The sequence below is a fragment of the Dama dama genome, chromosome 30 (assembly GCF_033118175.1).
Source record: "Dama dama isolate Ldn47 chromosome 30, ASM3311817v1, whole genome shotgun sequence".
NCBI classification, from domain to species: Eukaryota; Metazoa; Chordata; class Mammalia; order Artiodactyla; family Cervidae; genus Dama; species Dama dama.
Window position 1 is genome coordinate 79,781,293 of NC_083710.1, and position 20,797 is coordinate 79,802,089.

Consider the following 20,797-nt stretch of genomic DNA (forward strand, 5'->3'; position numbering starts at 1 on the left):
AAATCCAAGTGAAATGACTAAACAGCTTAGAGGTCAGATTTTGTTTGACCCCAACATTAACAATTTGGGAAGCGGATGTTGCCGGGGATCCTACGTCCTCAGGCACATGTACAAATTAAACTGGGAGGATGGCAGTGATGATTCAGATTTGCACTTCATGTGATGTTTCTCCCTCTCTGATTCACTTCACTCTTCTCTCTGTCCATGTGAAATCTAAAAAGAAATGATGCAAATGAACTTACAAAACAGGAAGAAACTCACAGACTTAGAGAATGAATTTATGGTTGCTGGAAGGAAGGAAAGGGGGAAGGGATAGTTAGGGAGTTTGGGATGGGCATGTATACACCGCTGTATTTAAAACGGAGAACCAACAGGGACCTACTGTCGAGCATAGGGAACTCTGCCTAGTGTTATGTGGCAGTCTGGATGGGAGGGGAGTTTGGGGCAGAATGGATCACACACATATATATATAGCTGAGTCCCTTTGCATTTCAACTGAAACTATCACAACTGTGTTTGTTAATCAGCTATAGCCTGATACAAAATAAAAAGTTAAAAAAAAAAAACCAACAGTGATAAATAAGTAAATGAAACACACTGCAGCCTAAACAATCTGGCTAGTTCCCTTCCGTTTTTCATTCACTCTGTCCCAGGAGACCCTTTCCACACCCGACCTGCCCTGGGAAAACCCAGAAGTTGAAACGTTTCTGAGCTGGAGCCATCCTGAGTTCTAGAGCTGCACCAGGCTTCATGGAGCATTAGCACATCTTGGGTTCTTTGAGGCCGTGGATCTAAATACACACAGGCATCGTTTCTCCCGACAGTCATAGACAGCCTTGGAACCATCCTAATGAGGTGACTTCTGCTCTACACCATCAGGATTTTCTTATTCAGTGATCGTAGCAAGAGGGCACGGTAGAGCAAGTGGAAACACTCTGTCCCTGCGGAACAGCCCACAGCGTGGTGGAGCCCAGCCACCGTGACGGCGTCCTCCTCCACAGTAGCTAGTATGAGCTCTGGGCTAAGCTCGGCATAATTATTAGCAGTCAGAGCTCAGTAAATCAGGACTCCACGGAGCTGTCTTAAACTGCTCCCTTGGACTCTGCTTCCAAGCTGACAAGCCTAAGCTAGTTTCCTCACACTGTTTAACTCAGACCACGTTTGGAGGTTTTCCCTGCTTCCACCCAGTCGCAGACCTACATCCGTCTGGTTTAAATCTACTGTCCCGGCTGGTCTCCTTGATTGGCCTTCGACTCAATATTGGCTCAAATAATTGTTTTTTTCTCTCTGCTTTGGTTTGTGATTTTCCTAGATAACTATGGCTGTTCAAATGACCATATATTGTTAAGACTTTTTCTTCCCCCCAAGCTACATTCATCAGCAGTGAGAAGCTTTAAAGTTTTATTAGTATCATAAAAACCCTTCTCAAATGAAACTACTTTTGATAAGTGTTCATTCTGACAATGAGAATTTGTTGAGGGCTGTTGGCAAGTGGGAGGAATTTGTTTTTGAAACTGAAATTGGCAGGAAGTAATGACCCCAAGTGCTTTCTTCCTCTTGATTTCAGCCCCCACGGCCTCAATGCACTCCTCTCTCCCCACCCCCTACCCCACCTTCATCACCTCCAACTCAAAGTCAGTAAATAACATGTTTAATTTCGTACAGTTTTTCTGGGGACAATTCAAATACTGAAGCAGATTTTCAACCTTTCAGCTTTACTTAACTGTGAAGCAAAGCCTGTCAAATCAAAGGGAAAAAAAATGTATTTGTCTACTGCTTCATGAAGGGATTTCTTCTTGGTGATATTATTGCCTTCCATGTGAAGAAGTTGGAGCTTTTTTGTAGTGTAGTGTCATTTTCCTGTGAGTGCCTTATTAATTGAATGTCAAGATTCAACACAGCTGCAAAATAATTTTTAAGCGAATAAAAAACATGAAGCCTGTAGATATAGAAAAACAAAACCTTATTTTTTCCCTAATGTGAATATGCTGGCAGTCAAGACTACCATTAGGCCATAAGTTATCTAGTTTCTTGTATTTATTAAATTAGAAAATGCCGGTAAGAGCACTTAGGACCATGCCTGCTGCTGCTGCTAAGTCTCTTCAGTCATGTCCGACTCTGTGCAACCCCATAGACAGCAGCCCACCAGGCTCCACCGTCCCTGGGATTCTCCAGGCAAGAACACTGGAGTGGGTTGCCATTTCCTTCTCCAATGCATGAAAGTGAAAAGTGAAAGTGAAGTTGCTCAGTTGTGTCCGATTCTTCGCAACCCCATGGACTGCAGCCTACCAGGCTCCTCCATCCATGGGATTTTCCAGGCAAGAGTACTGGAGTGGGGTGCCATTGCCTTCTCCATAGTACCATGCCTAGTGCTTAGTAAATGTTCAATAAATGTGACCTATTAATTATTTTATCTTTCCAATGGAAAAGTAATGCTAATAAGCAAGTTCGAGCGTACATGCTCAGTCACTTCAGTCACGTGTAACTCTTTGCGACCCCATGCGCCAGGCTCCTCTGTTCATGGGATTTCCCCAGCAAGAATACTAGAGTGGGTTGCCATGCCCACCTCCAGGGGATCTTCTCAACCTAGAGATCGAACCTACATCTCCTGCATCTTCTGTTTTGCAAGCAGTTTCTTTACTACTGAGCCACTGGGGAAGCCCTAATGAGCAAGATGAGACTACTATTAAATATTTAGAGTTTCACTAGCATGCATTACAATGGCTCTCATCTCTGCTATAGTCAACTTGAATAAAGTCTGGAAATCAATCACTTGCCCATCATTTCAAACATCATTTACTTGGTGGCTATAGTAGGCACTGTATTGGTGCTCAGACTCTCAACCAACATAAGAATTTCATGGCTGGTTTGATTGTGTTTCCCCTCAACGGTACATAAGCTAAGGTGATACATTTTATCTATACTTATAGGATGAAGCTAGATTGAGAATAGTCAAAACTCTAGAAGACTTTGACCTGGGCCCAACTGAAAAGTGTGTGAGGATCAACTCGGTGTCCAGTGGTCTGGCCGAAGAAGACCTGGAGGCCATCCTGCAGTCTCGGGTCCTTCCTTCCAGCCTCATGCTCCCGAAGGTCGAAGGTCCTGAAGAAATCCAGTGGGTGAGTAGCTCATATACTTTGCTTTAATTAAAGACTGGGGAGTGGCTAAGAAGGAGTAGCAGAAAGGAAGGGTTTGGATCCTTCAGGTTTTGAAACTGCATATCCAGAGCAGAGGAAAATGGAACCGAGAAAAAGGAACCAAAAAGACCATTTCCGGCATCCAAGGAGAACCTGCTTTGCCCCAAGTGTTCAACAGAAAACACTCTACACTTGAAATGATGCTTCTGCTGCCTGCACAGATATGTGGTGTAGACAGAACAGCTTCCTCTAGAGCAACACGGGAAACCGGTGTACCCGGGACTACATACAGCTAGGCCCTGCCCCTGCACCTGGAAGAGAAGAAGATGCGTGGCTCTCAGGCAGATTGATTTGAAGTCATCGTGGATGGCGAAAGCACATTAACTGCAAAGGAAAAAAAATGAACCTAAAGGAGGAGAGGAAAAGGTCACTCCTTAGGGCAACTGGAGGAAGAGACAGGAAGCTTTTAACTAGTGGTTTTAATTAGCAGAGATATTATTTCCTGAACAGTTCCCTAGTTCATCCTTTTTAAATTGCTGACAGGTGTGTTTGTTTCATGACAGACTTTTCAGCCAATAAAACCCTGGCATGTCAAATTACTTAAGAAAACTTTGAAATGGGCCTAATTATACTATGATTGTTTTCATTGTTAAAGCAGGACCCGGGTTGGGGGGTTGGGTGGGGCTAGATTTTATTTCGGGGTCACTGTGACGCAGCAGATCTCTGCTGAATATAGGGCGGTTCCATTGTGCCGGTCTGGGGGGTGGGGGGGCCCGTGGCACCCAGGTGCTGGAGGCGTGGTGAGGGCGTGCGGACAGCGGTTTGATGCCATGTCCGAGGTGACCTCTAAGGTGGTGGCTGACTGAGCCCTAGGCATGACACCCAGACACTGCTCACCTTTTCAACCCTCGTAGCTGTGTCGGCTTTGTGCCTTCCAGTGCCGTGGCTGCCTGCCACACGTGGGTGGAAGCACTTGAAGTGTGGCCAGTCCAGATTGAGATGTGCTGTAAGTGGAAAATATACCAGGGACTTCGAAGACCTCATTAGCACCCTCCCCACACACCCACCCCCTGCACAAAAAGAGAATGTAAATCATCTCAATAATTTTTAATGTCGATGACATGTTGAGATGATAACATTTCAGACACACTGGGTTGAATAAACCTCTTATTAAAATGAAACTCACCTGTTTCATCCTACTCTTTTAAAGCAGCGACTGCAAAGTTTAGAATGACATACGCAGCTGCCATTATTTTTCTGTTGGACAGTTCCGCGGGGCGTCTTCTTGAAGACCTGCATTCAAGGGCCCCCGGTTACTTTCCAAACTAGAGTTTTCCTGGGCTAGGTTACCCCTCAGAAGCTGGGAGGTGCTGGTGAGAGCAGGTTCACATCCTCCAGGTTTGACCGATCTGGACGTGTCCTAGGTTGATTGAAATGGAATCTGAAGTCACTGTTCCCTTTTGGATTCCTAGTTAATGCCTATTTATCACCGTTATTACCCCTCATTTGAGAGGGGAGGGCTCACCCCAGCCTTCGGCCACAGCCTCTGTTCGCTGTTTTAAATCCCTGGCTTGTGAGGAAAGTACCAAAATCTAAATAGGATTTCTAGTTAACAGAAGTCTTTGGGGCTGTTTATTTTTTGCTCTCCGTTTGTATTTATGTGAAGCATAAAACCCAGAGCCTGATGCGCAACTGAAAGATGGGCTTCCTTGTTTTCTTTTGTGTGAGAATCTCTTACTGGCCTTTTGTCGCTAGTGTGGGTTCTTGTTTGACTGGCACGGCTTATTGGACTATAACAAGCGTGACTCTGCCTCCTTTGTGGTGGGACAATTCTCCCACAAATCCCGAACGGGGTGCATTCTTCCAGCACACTATTGGGTGTGCACTGGAATTGAAAGAATTGCTGAGCCTGGCTACTTCATCTCCTCCCCAGTCTCTTTGTGATCTCCCCCCTTCTTTCCCTCCCCCGCCACACCCCCCCAGTCCCCTCCACCTCGCTGAAATGAACACTTTACCAGGCCGGAAACATTTAATCGTCTCCTTTTGAAAAAATTAATTGAAACTTCTCCACTAGTTACCTTTTGTGTTAGTACTTAATGCAATTTTTTAAGAAAGAAGGGGAGGAGGAGGAGGAGGAGGATGGGCTAGAATATTTGATTTTTAAATGCCCCTCCTGGCTTAAAAACAAAAGGCATTAGAGATTTTTCTCACTAGGAACCAGGGAAGGGGTTGTAAAAGATTTACCCAGTTTTTTATGGTTTTTTTAGTTATAACTATTATCACCAAGAATGGGACAAGTGACGTTTCAAGGGTTTGTTTTGTTTTTTAACAAGAAAAGAAAATTTTTTTTTTGGCTGCACAGGTAACACCAAAGCCACTAATATTTTACCACCCATTTTCTAGCTTAAATGTGACATAAATTATGTTTTCTTTCCATTCTCGTGGAATACTATACATTTGTCCCCTGAAATTGTAGCCTTCGCTTCCTCCTTGCTATTTTGGTTGAGTTATTCCTTCCCTTGTAAAGTTGCTAAGGAGGTGATGATGATGGTGTCGAGGAAGGGAGGGGCAGTGGGTGCAACTGGGAATAATTCTTCATTACTGAAAGCTGTGATTTATTTTAGCCTAATTGTAAAGTTACTGCAAATTGCTCAAAAGCTTTTTAAAGATCCCAGTGATTAGATTTTTTTGGTGGTTGTGGGGGGGGAGGGAGGCTGCATAGGCAAGGAGGGGGCAGCTAAAAGGGGAAATAACACCTCTAATCCTGCTTCTGGTAAATAGGCTGCCAGCTTTTAAAATGAGTTTCCTTTCTATTAGTCAGAATATTATGCTAAGCCTTAAGCATTAGTTTTTTTATGTTGCCATAGCAGCCCTGTTCCTGCAGGGCGGTGACCTGCGATGATTACAGTACAAAGCTTATAGGGTCTTGAAACCCCCTTTGAAGATGAAAAGTCTTTGATGGTTTATATTTATGCAAATCTCTTAGATATGATTTACCCAACTGAGACTGAATGGAGAGATGATTAAAATTCCCTTTTCCTTTGATATCCATTAATGGCTGAATATTCCTTAAATTTAAAATGGATATATATGTTTTTATCTTTATTTACAAAAATATCTTTATCATACCTGTGTGTGTGTGTGTGTTTTTATCTTCCCACATCTTATTAGATCTAGATGGACATAATAGATTTACAATTTAGAGTGTGGTGGGGTTTTTTTTTTCCCCCCTTTGAAAGGGGTGGGGGGAGATCTGTGTGAGAGCTTTTGTATGTTTCCAGATGATAGATTTTGGAATTTGGGCTACCCCACTGACAGCACAGAGCTAGCTGTGAACTGGTCTCATGGAAAAAATTGGCGAGCTTTGGTCTTCAAAGAATTAAACTTCCTTTTTAAGGTCTTCCTAGGTAAGCTAAAAAATTATGGAGAAAAACCTTGGAACAAAGGGTAGTGTCGCTATAATGAATAATATGGATTCCACGTAGAAGGCTGCTGAACAGTCACACTGATGTCCTTCTGGGTCGGAAGCGAAACCAGAATGGCAGGTAGAGCGAGCCTTCATTGTTTTAGGGACCTGCCACTTGCACTGAAGGAAATCGAGGCGAGAGGTCTTAAGTAAATATGTTTTCAAGGAAAGTATTTAAACTCAAGAATCTCTCCTTCCACCTCTAACTCCTAAGCCTCAAATTGCTCCTTCAGGGAAAAAAAAAATATATATGATACTGTTGGGGTTTTACTATTTCATTTGGTGGAAACTTTATTACCTTTTTTCCTTAGTCTTTCCTCCATTTTTTTCTTTTTTTAAATTATTTTGTATATTATTACTTCCTCAGGTCAAAGACTTAAATACTATTTCTATTCTAGAGTTCAATGATTGTACATTTTTGCCCCCACTAGTCACCTATGACACTTTTTATTTTAGTTTTCAGACAAATTTTCATTCTACTTAAAAGACCGAAAACTTGAACAACCTATGAATTTAATCCCTTTTGTGGAAACTGCAATGGGTTTGCTCAATTTTAAGGTAAGAAATCCATAATGTGGCTAATAGGTTAGTATTTTATTTATTACCTGAAAAGAACTTTGGTTTTCAATCTTGACATCTGCTTAAAATATTTTTCTAGAAAGATTTATAAAGCACAGTAAAACTTGAGCACCATGTGTTATCTGTAACAACCAAAAACCAGGTTGTGAATCTTAGAAAACAAAGAAACTCGCTAAGTAGCAAGAAAAAACTTCCTAGTCCTAAATATTTAAATGAAATATTTATATATTTCTGGCATTAATTTTAATTAATCACTGTAAATTTTTGCTGTGAATTATTTCATTTATAGAGTAAGTGTACATGAACATATGTCACCCTTATGAATTAACTTTCAATTATTCTTTTGTGACAATTGCCATCTACTGGGAAATTTTCAGGCCTGTTTGTAGCAACATTAACCATAATGTCTAATAGCCGAGATTACTGTTTTTGAGTTAGTGTTCACACTAATTTGTTCTATGTTATTTCAACTTACCACATTAGAACGTAAAATACTTCCTAATGTACATACAAGAAGATTAGCTGAGCCAAGCTTTTTCAGCACTGTATGATCGCATTGAACTATGTGCCTTAACGAATTCATAGCCAGCTTGTTTCTTACTGTTTATCAGTGGCCATCTAAGTTGTTATCCAAATATGCCTCATTCACGTTCCATCTGACCTGTAGCACCCCATCTCAGAGGGCAGCAGAGGAGAAATACCTAAAAACAAAAAGAGAAAGTCCAGCTGTGCTGGGGAGGTAATATATGAACCACTGCTCCGAGAGGAAACTTGGAGACCTGCTGGCCCGTGCAGGAGGGGCAGAGTGCAGACGCTTGGGGAGCTGCATCAGCACGTTTACACCAGGAACCACAAATTCTTCCAGCCTGCCCTAGAATTCTGAGAATATAATCGATGCATATTTCCTAGACGCAACTAGATTCATACAGTGATTTCATTTGAAGCACTGGTTTGCCATTTTATTCATAATATACATAGAAGCGCTCACAGCCCCTGAAACTGATCAACAGTGCTCTCATCCATTCCTCATGTCTTCCCCACCCACATATATTAGCATGCTGACTCTTCACCTTTCCAGAGTCACAGTCGTGTCTAAGATGACCGCTATTCATCTTTATTTTCACCAAGAAATGTCCAAGTTGCTTATTAATACATCTTGGATGACTTACTGCGTTTTTATTTTCTCTTCTGGAGTTGTAGAGTTTTGTATTGTTTGTTTTTAATCCTGAGACCATTTAATGAGAAATCTTGATCCCAATGTAAATAATCCAATTAGTTTGATTTTTAAATTCTTTCATTTTCTCCTGCGGCTTTCTGTTTATTGTTGGAGGGTCTCCTAAAGCAGAAACAAATTTTGGAAGAACAGAAGTAACTGCTAGTACCATCAAAATGAGTGAACTTCAAAGTTTCTCTATAAGATTGGATGAACTAAAATGTGAACATTATATCAATATTAATAATATATTTACAACTATATTAATATAATCCATTAAGCAAAGCAAGTATGTGCAACATAACTTACATTGGACAATATTAAGTACTTTTGAAAGGGGTGAATTGAGGCTGCATTTTCGGGACAGCTTTCAGCCAAATGGTGTTAGGAGTTGCATCTTTCTGTTACTGAAATACACCATGCTGCTTCTCTCTAACATGTGTGTATGGTTCTGTTCTGTTCTTTTACAGGCAGTGTGTGAAGGAGCAGTGAAGAACGGGCCTCGAGTGGGTCTTTTTCTAGATGCTGTAGTTTTTGGAGGAGAAGACTTTCGAGCCAGCATAGGTGTCAAAGACACGTTTCTCCTCTCATTCTCGCTGTGTTTATGTGTATATACTTTTTCTTTGCCCCTTGAAGAATGGGCATTTACATGGCAATATCAATTTGCCAACCATGACCACGGGCAACACTTCCTGATAATTTAGGGTACCTCATAGCTGTCCTGGTTCCAGAACCCTACATCAACACTTCCATTCATTTATAAAATGACTAATAAAAAGCTTGTCGTAGCCTCAGACATGTTCAGGTCTATATGACGTCTATGTTGTTCATAATAAGTACATTATGGGAACAACTTCTCTGTTGTTTAAACATGCTGTTTTCCCATTAGTCTGAGGGCTATCTAGACTTGTAACACAAATTTAAGGCAATTTCACATTGCTTTAATGAATCATTTTCTACACTGAATGTAGTATGTAAATATTTAACATAGATCTCAAATCTACCCTAAAATATATTTCTGAGCTCCTTTATTATGAAATATTTATTGAGATAGTATACTGGTTTTCACTGATCTTCCTCCTCCCCTGGGCACTATGTCTTTGGTCTGGGCAGTATCACTAGAGGCCGTAAATGTGTCTAGAAAAGGGGCCTCAGCCACAAAGCGTTTTCAGAACCCCAGTCCCAGTGACCTGAAAACTGGAGTGTTCCCTAAGCAGTGTCATGGTCCAAATATAAACAGTGACACTTCGCCCCCCTTCCTGGGGGGAAAGAAAGGAACCTATTTTAATACCACTCTTTCCAGGAGACTTTTGAGTATCTAACAGCTCAGTGGACACTTTCTGCCTCCCTCAAAACGAGTGTCCTTTCGTTTCCCCCAGCTCCCCATGCACACCCCAAAGCTGCCGTATTTGGCTCAGAACCTCGGTTATGACACAGCCTTGCAGCCACAGCACCCGAATTCTGTGCTCAGTGAAGGGAATTAACTATTTCCACGCACAGCTATTTGGCCACCTTGCATAGTGCTGACTTTGGAGTGACACTTTCTGAGCAATGGCAAGAAGGAAAAGAATACACCAGGAGTCCTTTGTGACCTATTGAGTCATTTGTGTCCAGCTTGTGAGATAGGGGAGGGGCCTTCTCTTAATGCATGTGCAAGTAATTACTTGAAAAGATGCCTTGCACAATAAAGAGACACAAGTGAGAGTCTGCCTATGCAGAACCCTCTCTTTTATTTGCATCATCCTTTTGCTAGGGTGAAATCCCCAGGTAGACATAGAAGTCTTTACACACTTGAGTTTTTGTAATATTAGGTATCTAGGTCCAGTTTCCAAAGTTAACATCTGCTTTCTCTGTCAACACTTCAGGTGCAACAAGTAGTAAGGAAACCCAAGATATCCTCTACGCTCGACAAAAGATTATTGTTGTAGCAAAGGCCTTCGGTCTACAGGCCATAGATCTGGTGTACATCGACTTCCGGGATGAAGAGGGGCTCCTCAGGCAGTCGAGAGAAGGAGCTGCAATGGGATTTACTGGTACGATTCTCGATAATACCCTAAAAAGCAGTATCTAGATTATGCAAACTTTCCAGAAAAATAGAAATGTAACCAAGAACTGGGTGTATTTAATGTAATATACTTATCCCACTGTATGAAACATGAAAAAGTTATCCACAACAAGAAGCTGCCAGACAAAGCGTCATATCTGTCTTTGGCTCTGCAAGTCAAAAAACAAAGCACACATTTTAGTTTCTCCTGATAACACCTACCAGTTTTTCTGTCCTCTTAATAAAATTCTTCTGCAGTTTTTGCTTGCTGATGTGAGGGGAAGAGCAAGGCCATTATAGCAGTGTTTCTGAGTGAACTGCCTTAAGAATTTGAGTTGATGGGTAGGAAAAGAAAATGTACTCAAATATCCAAAATATTAATTTATTTCTGGAAAACATTTAGGGATATCTTCTTTGTTTTTTTTTTTTCAACTCGTAACCAGCTTTTTATTTTTCTGCTGCTTCAAGTCCCTCCTTTCCCTCCACCACCCAGTGAGTGTCTGTGCACTGGGTGACACCTACGGGCATTGGCTGGCATTAAGATCAGCGGGTCCTTGAAATCCGGTCCCGGAGCGCAGGCAGATAGATATCTGTTGACTGGTGTGCCCGGTCACTCATACCCAGGAGCCCAGGGAGCAACCGAAAATTGTATTTTTGCAATAAGAATCTATTTTTTTAAAAACCACAATAGGATTCTATAGACAAACATGTCTGCAGTTGCACACACACACACAAAGCTGTGGGTAAAAAGTACCATAATCTCTTTTATTCTTATTTGTTCTTCCGCTGCAAGTTCTAAGAATATCGTGATCAGAAATGCACCCCCCAAAAATAAAAGATACAAGCATCCATGCTATTCTTCTTGTAAGTATTTCTGAAATGTGTTTGTGTAGAGGTGACTGAAACATTTCATAAAATGACCCTCAATATAAAAGATACCTTAATGGATGATAATTTAACCCAAAGTAAAATGGAAAGACTGAAGAAACAAAGTTAGTGTTATAGGAGACTTAAATAAAGCTCTGACCTTTGCATTTGTGTTTTTATTTACTTTTTAGGGTTTCCAGGGGCCTTTTTATTTAAAAGAGCATCATTATTTGCTTTAACTGTGGCAGTAGGAATAATGCCAACACTCTGCATTTGAGAGAGGGCATAATATAGGCAAGGTGCCTGACCAGAAATCTTTCAGTCTAAATAAAACAAATATTATGTGCTGGTGTTTTTAACACAAAGAGTTAAAAATGATCCCCCCAAATCTGCTAAATGAATAAGATGTCTGTTATAGAGAACTATTTTCTCGATCATCTGAACTATTAATAAATTAATTGCCCCTACATTTAATAGTGACCCAGAAGGAAAGAGTCGCTGGCATTGATTGTCCTTGTCTCTGTACCTGTGACACCTGCCTCTTTCCAATGACCTGTTAGGATGTGACCCAAATGGAAAAGTTGGAGAAAGACTCCATGAAATCTATCTAATAGACCCTGATGTTGTTGGTCTAAACTATGTGGCATTGGCTGCCAAGCAGCCAGATGTTGCTCTGAAATGGGCACTAATACAATAAAAAAAAGGAAAGCACCAAATTGATGGGGCCTCTCTGATCATCACTCAGGATAACCTGGGTGTCCTCTGCTTCCTCCAGGGGAAGTGTTTGCTCCAGAACTTGTAAGAGAGTTTGCGAGTTTCTCCCAGAGAGAGGGCTGAATTAAATTGGTCCCTAATTCGATCGTAGCAGACAAGTTATTTCAAATCAGATTTAAATTTCTAGACTGTGCCCAACTCAGTGTGAGGAGCTTACAGACTTGGCACCATTGTTTCTCAACAACAGGGAGTATTAAATCACACAAAAAAATGGAAGTGGGAGGGAGGGGGAGGCAGGGAGGGTACAGTGCCCATTATACATTCAAGGGAACAAGTCAGGAAAGTAGGAAGCTGAACTTCAGAGCCATCTTGCAATTTTTAGAAAGAAAGGTCTTTCTTGTCCCAACTTTATTTCTGTACACCAATAAAAGGTGATTGGTCTGATAATAAGATAAGAGATTATTGGTAGTATTTTAAAACAATGAATGCTTTAATGAGCATTTTACACCACTCATGATCTGTTTGTCCTAATTATTTGTCATGTAACTGCCATACTTTGAGCTTTACACAAAAAGGGAGAAAAGAAGGAAGAAAAGGGGAAGGAAGGAGGGAGGGCAGGAAAAGAGAGCTGCATACCCCATTTGAAGCAAAAGATTGAAAGTTTTAAAATTCAATGAAGTATTGTGTTGTCTATAACACTGATAAGGATCTATGCTATAAGAATTTTCTGGGCTTTAAAAAATTAGATTTTTTTTTTTTAATGAGTTGTACTTTTGTGACATTTAACCATGCCTCAGACAGCGGGTTACAGTTTCTCTTCTGTAATCATTGTTTCACAGGGCCATAATCCATGTAGATTGATTTAAAATCAATGCATTAACCGTATAACTGACTATTAACTTTAGGAATTATTTTTATAAAAAGAAACCAAAAATAAATCTTGGAATAAAGCTTTAACAGCCGACTAAGGCATCATAGTTATTCCAGTACTACATGCTGAGAAGAAAGATTATAAATATGAAGCACTATGGGTTTTCTTCTTTTTTGCAGTCTTTTGTAGAAGACAAAAATGACACCATCATACAGTTACCTAAAAGACTTGACAGGTATTGATTTAAAGCACGATATATCAAGTGGTACTGTAAAAAGGATTTCATGGTCATAAATTTTAATGTCTTCCAATTTTGCACCCTCTCAGTAACTTGTCAATAACAACTCCTCTGTATAAAATATTTGCTTCGCTCCCACATGGCATTAAAGTCTGCCATTCAGTTGTTGGGATATATAAGATCAACGAAAGATAGCTTCACATATGGAGGTTCATAAATTTCTAAAACCTAACACATATCTTAAAATTAGCCTCATTACCAAAATATGGCTACTTGAAAGCCGCCATTAGTTTCACAGCATTGTGAATAGTTTATGTTTTGCTTCTTAATTTATGGTATCTGTACCAAGAAGTTCCCATGAAATCTGACTTTTTACCCATCAGTGTAAGTTATGTACATAAATTATAAAATTCAGGACTAACAATTAGTACAAAATGATGACCAGACTAACATCCTTTATTGATCACATTGTAACAACTGTTAGATTACTTAAATATAATTTCAGTTTCTGATATTGAAAAAGCTCTCATTTGTCATCACTGATGTTATTTGTTCCCAGAAATTATCCCTCAAATAATTTAAAACATCTTTATTTATATAAGATTTTAATGTTTTATTAGTATGCTCTCAAATAAGAATGAAACAACAATGTGAGGATGTTTTAATTAAGCCTCTCTGAAGACAAGATATTGTTATATTTATTCACTTAAATTCTTTTTCATGAAATGCTAAAAATATTTTTTCTTAGAAACATTGTTCTTTTTCCTATTCGACAGAATAATGACGGTAACAGGAATGGACTTTTATAAAACATCAAGGATATAATTTGTACTTAAAACAACTATTTCAAAAGCAAAGCAGATTGATATGCCAGCAAATATACTTGGCAGAGTTAATTATCATTAAGCATACATTCATTTTTAAAGAACCAAATATGTCTATAATTTTATCATGTAATAAAATATAATCTCATCATTATTACAACATTAAATTATGTTGTACTTTATTAATGACCTGATTAGATTTCATTCTTCCCTGATTGTTAAATTATTTTTTTTAAATGACTACATGATTTCATAGAATCCTGTGACTCTTGTGTAATATTTTTAAGATTCTTAAAGCTTTTTTAAAGCTATTGCTATAGAACTAAGATTTCTTCTGCAGTGTCTAAGAATCTGTATAAAGGAGAAATATCCAATCTTCATTCCATAAGCAGAAAGGGAAAATCTGGGGCTTTTTTGTTGTTAGAAAAACATTTTTTAATTTTTTTATTTAAACATTTTAAAATGTGGTAATCTAGAGACTGCAGTGTTCAATTCTTCTTTCTTTTTTACTATACTGGATAAAATTTTTTAATTGAAATCCCCTTTTCTATTAGTGGTTAGACAAGATGCACCATATTCATCTGAAAGGACGAAAATTAAATGTATTATTGTAAGACACCATTTGATATTAATGTAGTTATAACACCTGCTTCTGTAAGCGCTGTGAAAACCAACAGACCGCTTTTAAAAGAAATCATGGAAGGTGGAATAATGGTACAGAAAAAGCCAAAGACAACTTATAGAATTGGAAAGAATTAACATGTAATTTTTTCTACTTTAATTCAAAATAATTGTTCTAATTTGCAGACATTATCCTTTAAAGTTCTAGCCAAAGCAGTCAGTGAGCTGCCTGGTCAATCCACCTGTAACTAAAAATGAGAGATTATCTGCACTAAGGTGACATTTCTATAGCATCCAAAACACAATTACTGCCATTGTTGTATTTGTTCTTCTGTGGTATTCTGGAAAGGCCTGCCTGATTGTGGTCATTTTCTATTTAAAAAGTTCTAAACAGAATGAGTTATTTTACGTACAGTCTGTAAGGCAGGCATTCAGGAGCCTGGCGTGGGTGAGACATTTTGTTTGAACATCTGTTTGTTGTTTTGTGTTTCTGGTGTTATTAATCTTCTCTAGGTAAGCAGGTGATACATCCGAACCAAATCGCGGTGGTCCAGGAGCAGTTTTCTCCCTCTGCCGAAAAAATTAAGTGGGCTGAAGAACTGATTGCTGCCTTTAAAGAACATCAACAATTAGGAAAGGTAAACGTTGTGTTAAAATGCCCCAAAACGGTGGGTGAAACTCATGTTTAAAATACTGTGGGGAAGAATGAAAAAATATATATTGTTTGCGTGGTTCTAAAAAAAACTCCTATTTGGGGGAGGAGGATTTGTGTGGGCTTGGGCGGGGACATCATTTATCAGTGAGAAATTCATTTAAGGTAAATTTGTTGCTCATTCCTAAATATTTCACTCACTGGCTCTCAAGTTTCCCATTTTATTATTTTCATAAACTATACTGGCAGCCTTTGAGAAAATAGAAGTCTGTTTAGTTTTACTCTACAGACCCCAATGCGGCATTCATATGAAAATAATTTTAGATCAAAATGAGAGCAAGTTGTAACGAAATAAACACAGTTTGATCAAATGATTCTTGGGGAGAGAAGAAATAAATTTCAGGTTATTTTAATTTGGGGGGGGGGGAGTACAAAAATCTCCTCCGGTTTAGTCATTTAAGAGTGGGAGGCTGTCTGTGTGTTAGTACCAATTTCTGGACCTGAGATTTGGATCGAATGGAAAGCAAATTAACACTGGAGTACGGTTGTTCCTAATTTAGTGCATCATTGAGCCTCGCCTTTCCTGCTCTGTGGGTTTCTGCTGTGTAAATATTGCAGTGGTGATGCACAATCTGTCTCCACTTTGTGCCAGTAACACTTAAATGAGGTGTCGCCCGAAGGAAGATTTTATGCTAGTTGCAGCATTGTCAGTTAATTATCTTAAAGGTTATTTGCAATAATACCGTTTGCCTCTTTTTAAGGGGATGGAAGGAAAGTTGCCTTTATAAATCTACCCTAGAGGTTATATCTAAACTCGGCCTTGTTACTAACATAAAGAGTGAAGTTTTGATGCCTAGCATGCAAAACTACTCAGGGGAGAAAGAGTGTTGAAACATTATAAAGTTTCTAAATGTTAAACAGTACACCCCTCCCCCCCCCCCCAAAAAAAAAGAACAAAATTCGTTTTCAGTGGTGAACTGGTAACATCAATGTGAAACGTGTGGCTTATACTTTTCATTGGCGTAAAAACACCTAAAAATCCCAACATTTTCCAAACTAGGTAACAATATTAAATGGGTCACTCCCTCCCTGTCATTACCTGCCTTCAATCCCAACCATGCACGCATGCTTGCCCTCACATACTTGTAGGCTCCTCTATGCACAAACTTGCACTTAAAATCAAAAGGCAGAAAATGTGACACTAGAAACATCCCATCAGGACTTACTTATACCAATTTCAGGATAAATAGCAACCTTTTGTTTGAAATCGATAATAACCATTAAAAAAATTGCAGTTCATAAAAATATTTTTTCTATATCTTGACCCCCCAATTCAGTTCCTCCATGAATAAATACATTTATCTAGAGAGAAGAGCCATGTACTTTTACATTTATATATGCAAAATAACTCCATCCACTCCCCTCTCCGGCCTGCTTGCCTGGGCACACACTGACTAAATGTTCTGTACCTCAGGGTGTACCTTATGCCAGCTAAGGATATGCACCTGATAAGTACTTCCTCCTGACATAAACTGAGGCAGGATGGGGCCCATCAAAACGCAGACCAAGTAGACTTCCAGTCTGGGCCAACAATGCCTCCCTTTACTGTCTATCCTGGGTTTCACATTGAGTGAAATCAAAGGATGCCACTGGCATTATAAGCAGCTAGCGGTATGGGAGAGGCTTCCCTAAGTTTCAGTTGCCAGCAAACAAAATTCAAACTAGAAACACTCTTTTACTGGCATTTAAGTTCTTGAACGAGGGGAAAAGCAACACTTCTCCATTGTATCGTGAAAGTGCTGTTCCCAGGGAAAATTGCCGTAAAGTGTTCTTGCCTTTTGATGATGGCAACTTACATGTTAAATTATGAACTGTTGGGTTTTTTTTGTTGTTGTTGTTGTTTAAATAAGAAATGCCCTCTTGTTGAGGCATAAGCTTTCATAACATTGTGGCAGCACAGCCTGTCTTAACACAGAACCACAGAAATTAGAGCAGAAGGGAGATTTACTATTAGGTCATTTCTTCCCTGCCTCATTCGTGTAGGTTTGTTTCCTACAGCAAATTCTCCTGGTGCTTTGTCCAGCAAGGTTTAAATGATTCAAGTAATGGGGCTTCCAGTGGGGACATATGGTTATTTTATCCAGTTCGCATGTTTCTTTCGCTTTGCCTATAAATTGACTGGTCACAAAAATTGGGTCTGCCAGGTAGGTGACTCTGGGTCTTGAGGGGTCTTGGGGTTTAAATAATGTAGGTTTTGTTTGTAAAGACTTAGTATAAATAGGTCGCTCAGTTGTAGAAACTACTGCTTCCAACAAACATCTAATCTGTTTTATTTCAAATGTGACTCACTGATGAAAACATAAACCCTCGGATACTTTGTCCAAAGCACAGGTGACTCTCTCAACGAATGGGAAGCTGATGGTTTGTGTCCTAGGGAGATACTTAAAATTTCTAAAAGACATTTTTTTTCACCCTTTGATGAAAATTTCATTCAAGTAATGCTTTCAAGTAGAAATGACCCAAGAAGGCAAAATTATGTATCACTGCTTTTCTCTACTTCCTGCTCCTATCTTAAACTATACTTTGTCCTAAGATGAAAGATATAGCTAAAGTTCACAGTTAGTGCTGAGTCATTTATATTTTCTATAGTAGTTATAATAATAATATTATTAAGAAATTAAAGTTCTACCTTTTTTTCCTGTCCCCTCCAAATAACAAAATTCATGAGAATACTTAGATCCAAAGTAGATAAATTACTGAGGTTTAGTCTTTAGTATCACGGGAAATTTTTTTATTTTATAGTAATTGAAAGTTCTAAGGAAATAAAGTTTGATACACTTCATCCTACTGTTGGATAAAAAATACTTTACATTAAAAATAATTTTGAAATAATAAAAAATAATAATCTGCTCATATAATCTGTCACTGTAGGGCAGGTAATGATACTTATAACTGCTTTGTTTAAGGAAACTAAAGATATTTCCAAGCTAAAAAAAGTTGTCTCGCATAGTAACAGCCCCCAGCATAAGAATTAGAACTACAGATTAATATTGGGGACTCATTAAAATCTGTTGGAAGTAATTTAAACATTCCACATACTCTATGCTCCTGTTTTAATTCCCATAAGCTAAAATATTTCTGCTTCAGCTGACATCAGTTCTGAGGTATATATCCACACTATTAATCAAACTTGAGTCTTTCTTCTATCCTTCTAGAAAAATACATTTTGAGATACATGTCATTAATTATGTTAGCCCCAAATTGGTGAAATATTTTAGCCAGGATAAATCACTCCCATGTGATTTGTCTTAAATTTATATTTTCTTAAAAGTTTACATCATTTTTTATGTCATTTTTCACAATAATGATTTCAATATTTGAAAATTCTCCATTTAGAACTGAATTTAGTATTGTTTATTTTAAGATATGATTTTAACAGTTCTTTTGTTGTCAACTAAGGATTATGTATAGTATGAAAATTGGATAATTGAAACTATCTCAAGAAAATAATTAGCTAATATTAATAGAAACCTTAATTTGTATATAAATAAACACATATACATATTTGTACTAAATATACATTCATATATGTATGATACTGTGTATTTTTTCATGTATATATTCTAAACACAGTGTTAATTTCATCACTTCTTGAGCAAAAATGACAGCTAAAGGTAATAGTCGATTGCTTTTTTAAAATGATTGATAATGCCAGGAAATTCTAATTTAAGAATTTACTGTTTCTTTCCAAATAGAGGCTCTTACAGAAAAATATGAAAGAGTAGCAGAAGATATTAAGAATAGCAACATGTATTAGGTGAGATCGATTTTTAAAGGTACTTTGCTAGAGTATTCATATTTCTGCAGTGCCTGGCTGCCAATATGACTTTGCTACATTTTCAGTGTTCTAAGCACTCTGTTTTATTCATATGAAATCTTTAAATGCTTTGTTTGGTTTTTGGAAGGATTTTGTTTAAATTTTTCAGTATTTTTTGTTTCTTATAGCTTTGCAAGCTGGCTAAAAACCAAGGAAGGAAAAGTCTCCACCTTTAAAATCTAGGTTCCTTTAGTAATTATAAAGGTCAAAACCAAGGTCATTAGCTGACATAACAACTATAAACAACACATATGACTGAAATATTCTAACTTCACTCTGGAGAGAGCAATAATACAGATTAATATGTTTACATAAATAAGCAAATTCTCTACAGGAATATAAATGGAAACTTATATCTTAATAAAGAAAGAAAAAAGAAAGAGGTTTTTTTTCCTCATATAAGTCTTTTGATCTAGAAAAATCCAAGAAGTATACCCCCTCCCCAATATTGAAAGCAAGTTATTTTCATAGGTATCTGATTGTGGCTCACACACCTTTCATTTGTGTTTCCAAATGCAGGGCTTTACAAAAGAAATACTGTTTGGTCCAGATGGCCTTCTAGAAGGCTCCCTGAGAGAACTCAGAAGTCTCTCTAGCCAAAAATATTGTTTCCGCTTATTCAAGTGCCAGAAATCCCACTGCCACTCTTTCACGCAGATCAAATAAACCATCCAAAGATTTGGTTGTTGTCTTTTTCAAAGGAAAGAGTTGATTCCACTAATAGACAGCATTGTGCCCTCGTGCACTCCTGCACCCCACCACCCACAGCCTGCCCCACTTATTTGTAAGCAGAAACACTCAAAATCAGAACCGAGGGGCTGCCCGTGAAAATGAGAGGAAGGGACATCACTCTTCTTTTGAGATGCTTAGTTATTGCATTTCTCCATTTATTTCCTTGTTCATGAAAATCTTTAGAACTACATGCCATACTTTTGACTTTTAAAAAGTCAAATTCTAGGAAAGTTGAGTCTGCCGACGATGACTTTAAGGTTGATCTAATTAACAACAAATTGCATTTAAATCAAGGCAATACAGTTTTACTGCTAATCATATCCTTGTTTCACACAGGTTTAGTGGCAAGTGGCTGGCTTAGTGTTAGAGGATAAGAGATTTTGTATGTAAGTTAAATCTGATAATTTTTAAAGTTGTTTCATCCTTAATTTATAACATATTCCTAAAGTTATTTTAATCAAAATACTTCTCTTCTGTCTTATATTTGTCAGGATTTTTTTCCTTGCTCAATTTCAATTGAAAACAATGTAATTCTGTTGGATGAAATTTCAGAAAATCTTCTAGTTAAATCCTTTCAGTTTACAACTTAAAAAATACACCAAGCCCCAACAAGGGTTTGGAAGTTACCCAAGGTCACTCACACCCAAGGTGGTGATCCAGCCCCTACCAGAATTCGGGGCTCACTTTGTAACTAAAGATATGAGCAGAATTGACTTAATCTGGTTTCAATTTGGTCACAATGAATCTGCACGCTAATGACCAAAACTAGATAGAGCTTTAAAAAGTATTCACTCAGAAACAAAATGTGAATTTGATTACTTCAGATTAGAATCTTTTTCTTCATCATACGCCTTTTTTTTTTTTTTTTGCATGAGCAGTAAATGATGAGACAAGAAAGAAAACTGAAAATCCATGTAACCTCCCAGCTATTCTTCCCCACGTGGCTCCCTCCTTCTCAATTC

At 38.4% G+C, this 20,797-nt stretch overlaps 1 protein-coding gene across 4 annotated transcripts in view; it reads left to right on the forward strand.

Moving 5' to 3' along the window:
• Positions 1-20,797, forward strand: part of CLYBL (citramalyl-CoA lyase) — a 226,028-nt gene that overhangs the window by 182,153 nt on the left and 23,078 nt on the right. For all 4 annotated transcript variants that reach the window (XM_061133090.1, XM_061133087.1, XM_061133088.1 and 1 more), the window contains exons 3-7: positions 2,931-3,119; positions 7,060-7,161; positions 8,866-8,959; positions 10,261-10,428; positions 15,088-15,212. In XM_061133090.1, coding sequence (XP_060989073.1) covers positions 2,931-3,119; positions 7,060-7,161; positions 8,866-8,959; positions 10,261-10,428; positions 15,088-15,212 — 678 coding nt within the window. The remainder of the gene's footprint in view (positions 1-2,930; positions 3,120-7,059; positions 7,162-8,865; positions 8,960-10,260; positions 10,429-15,087; positions 15,213-20,797) is intronic.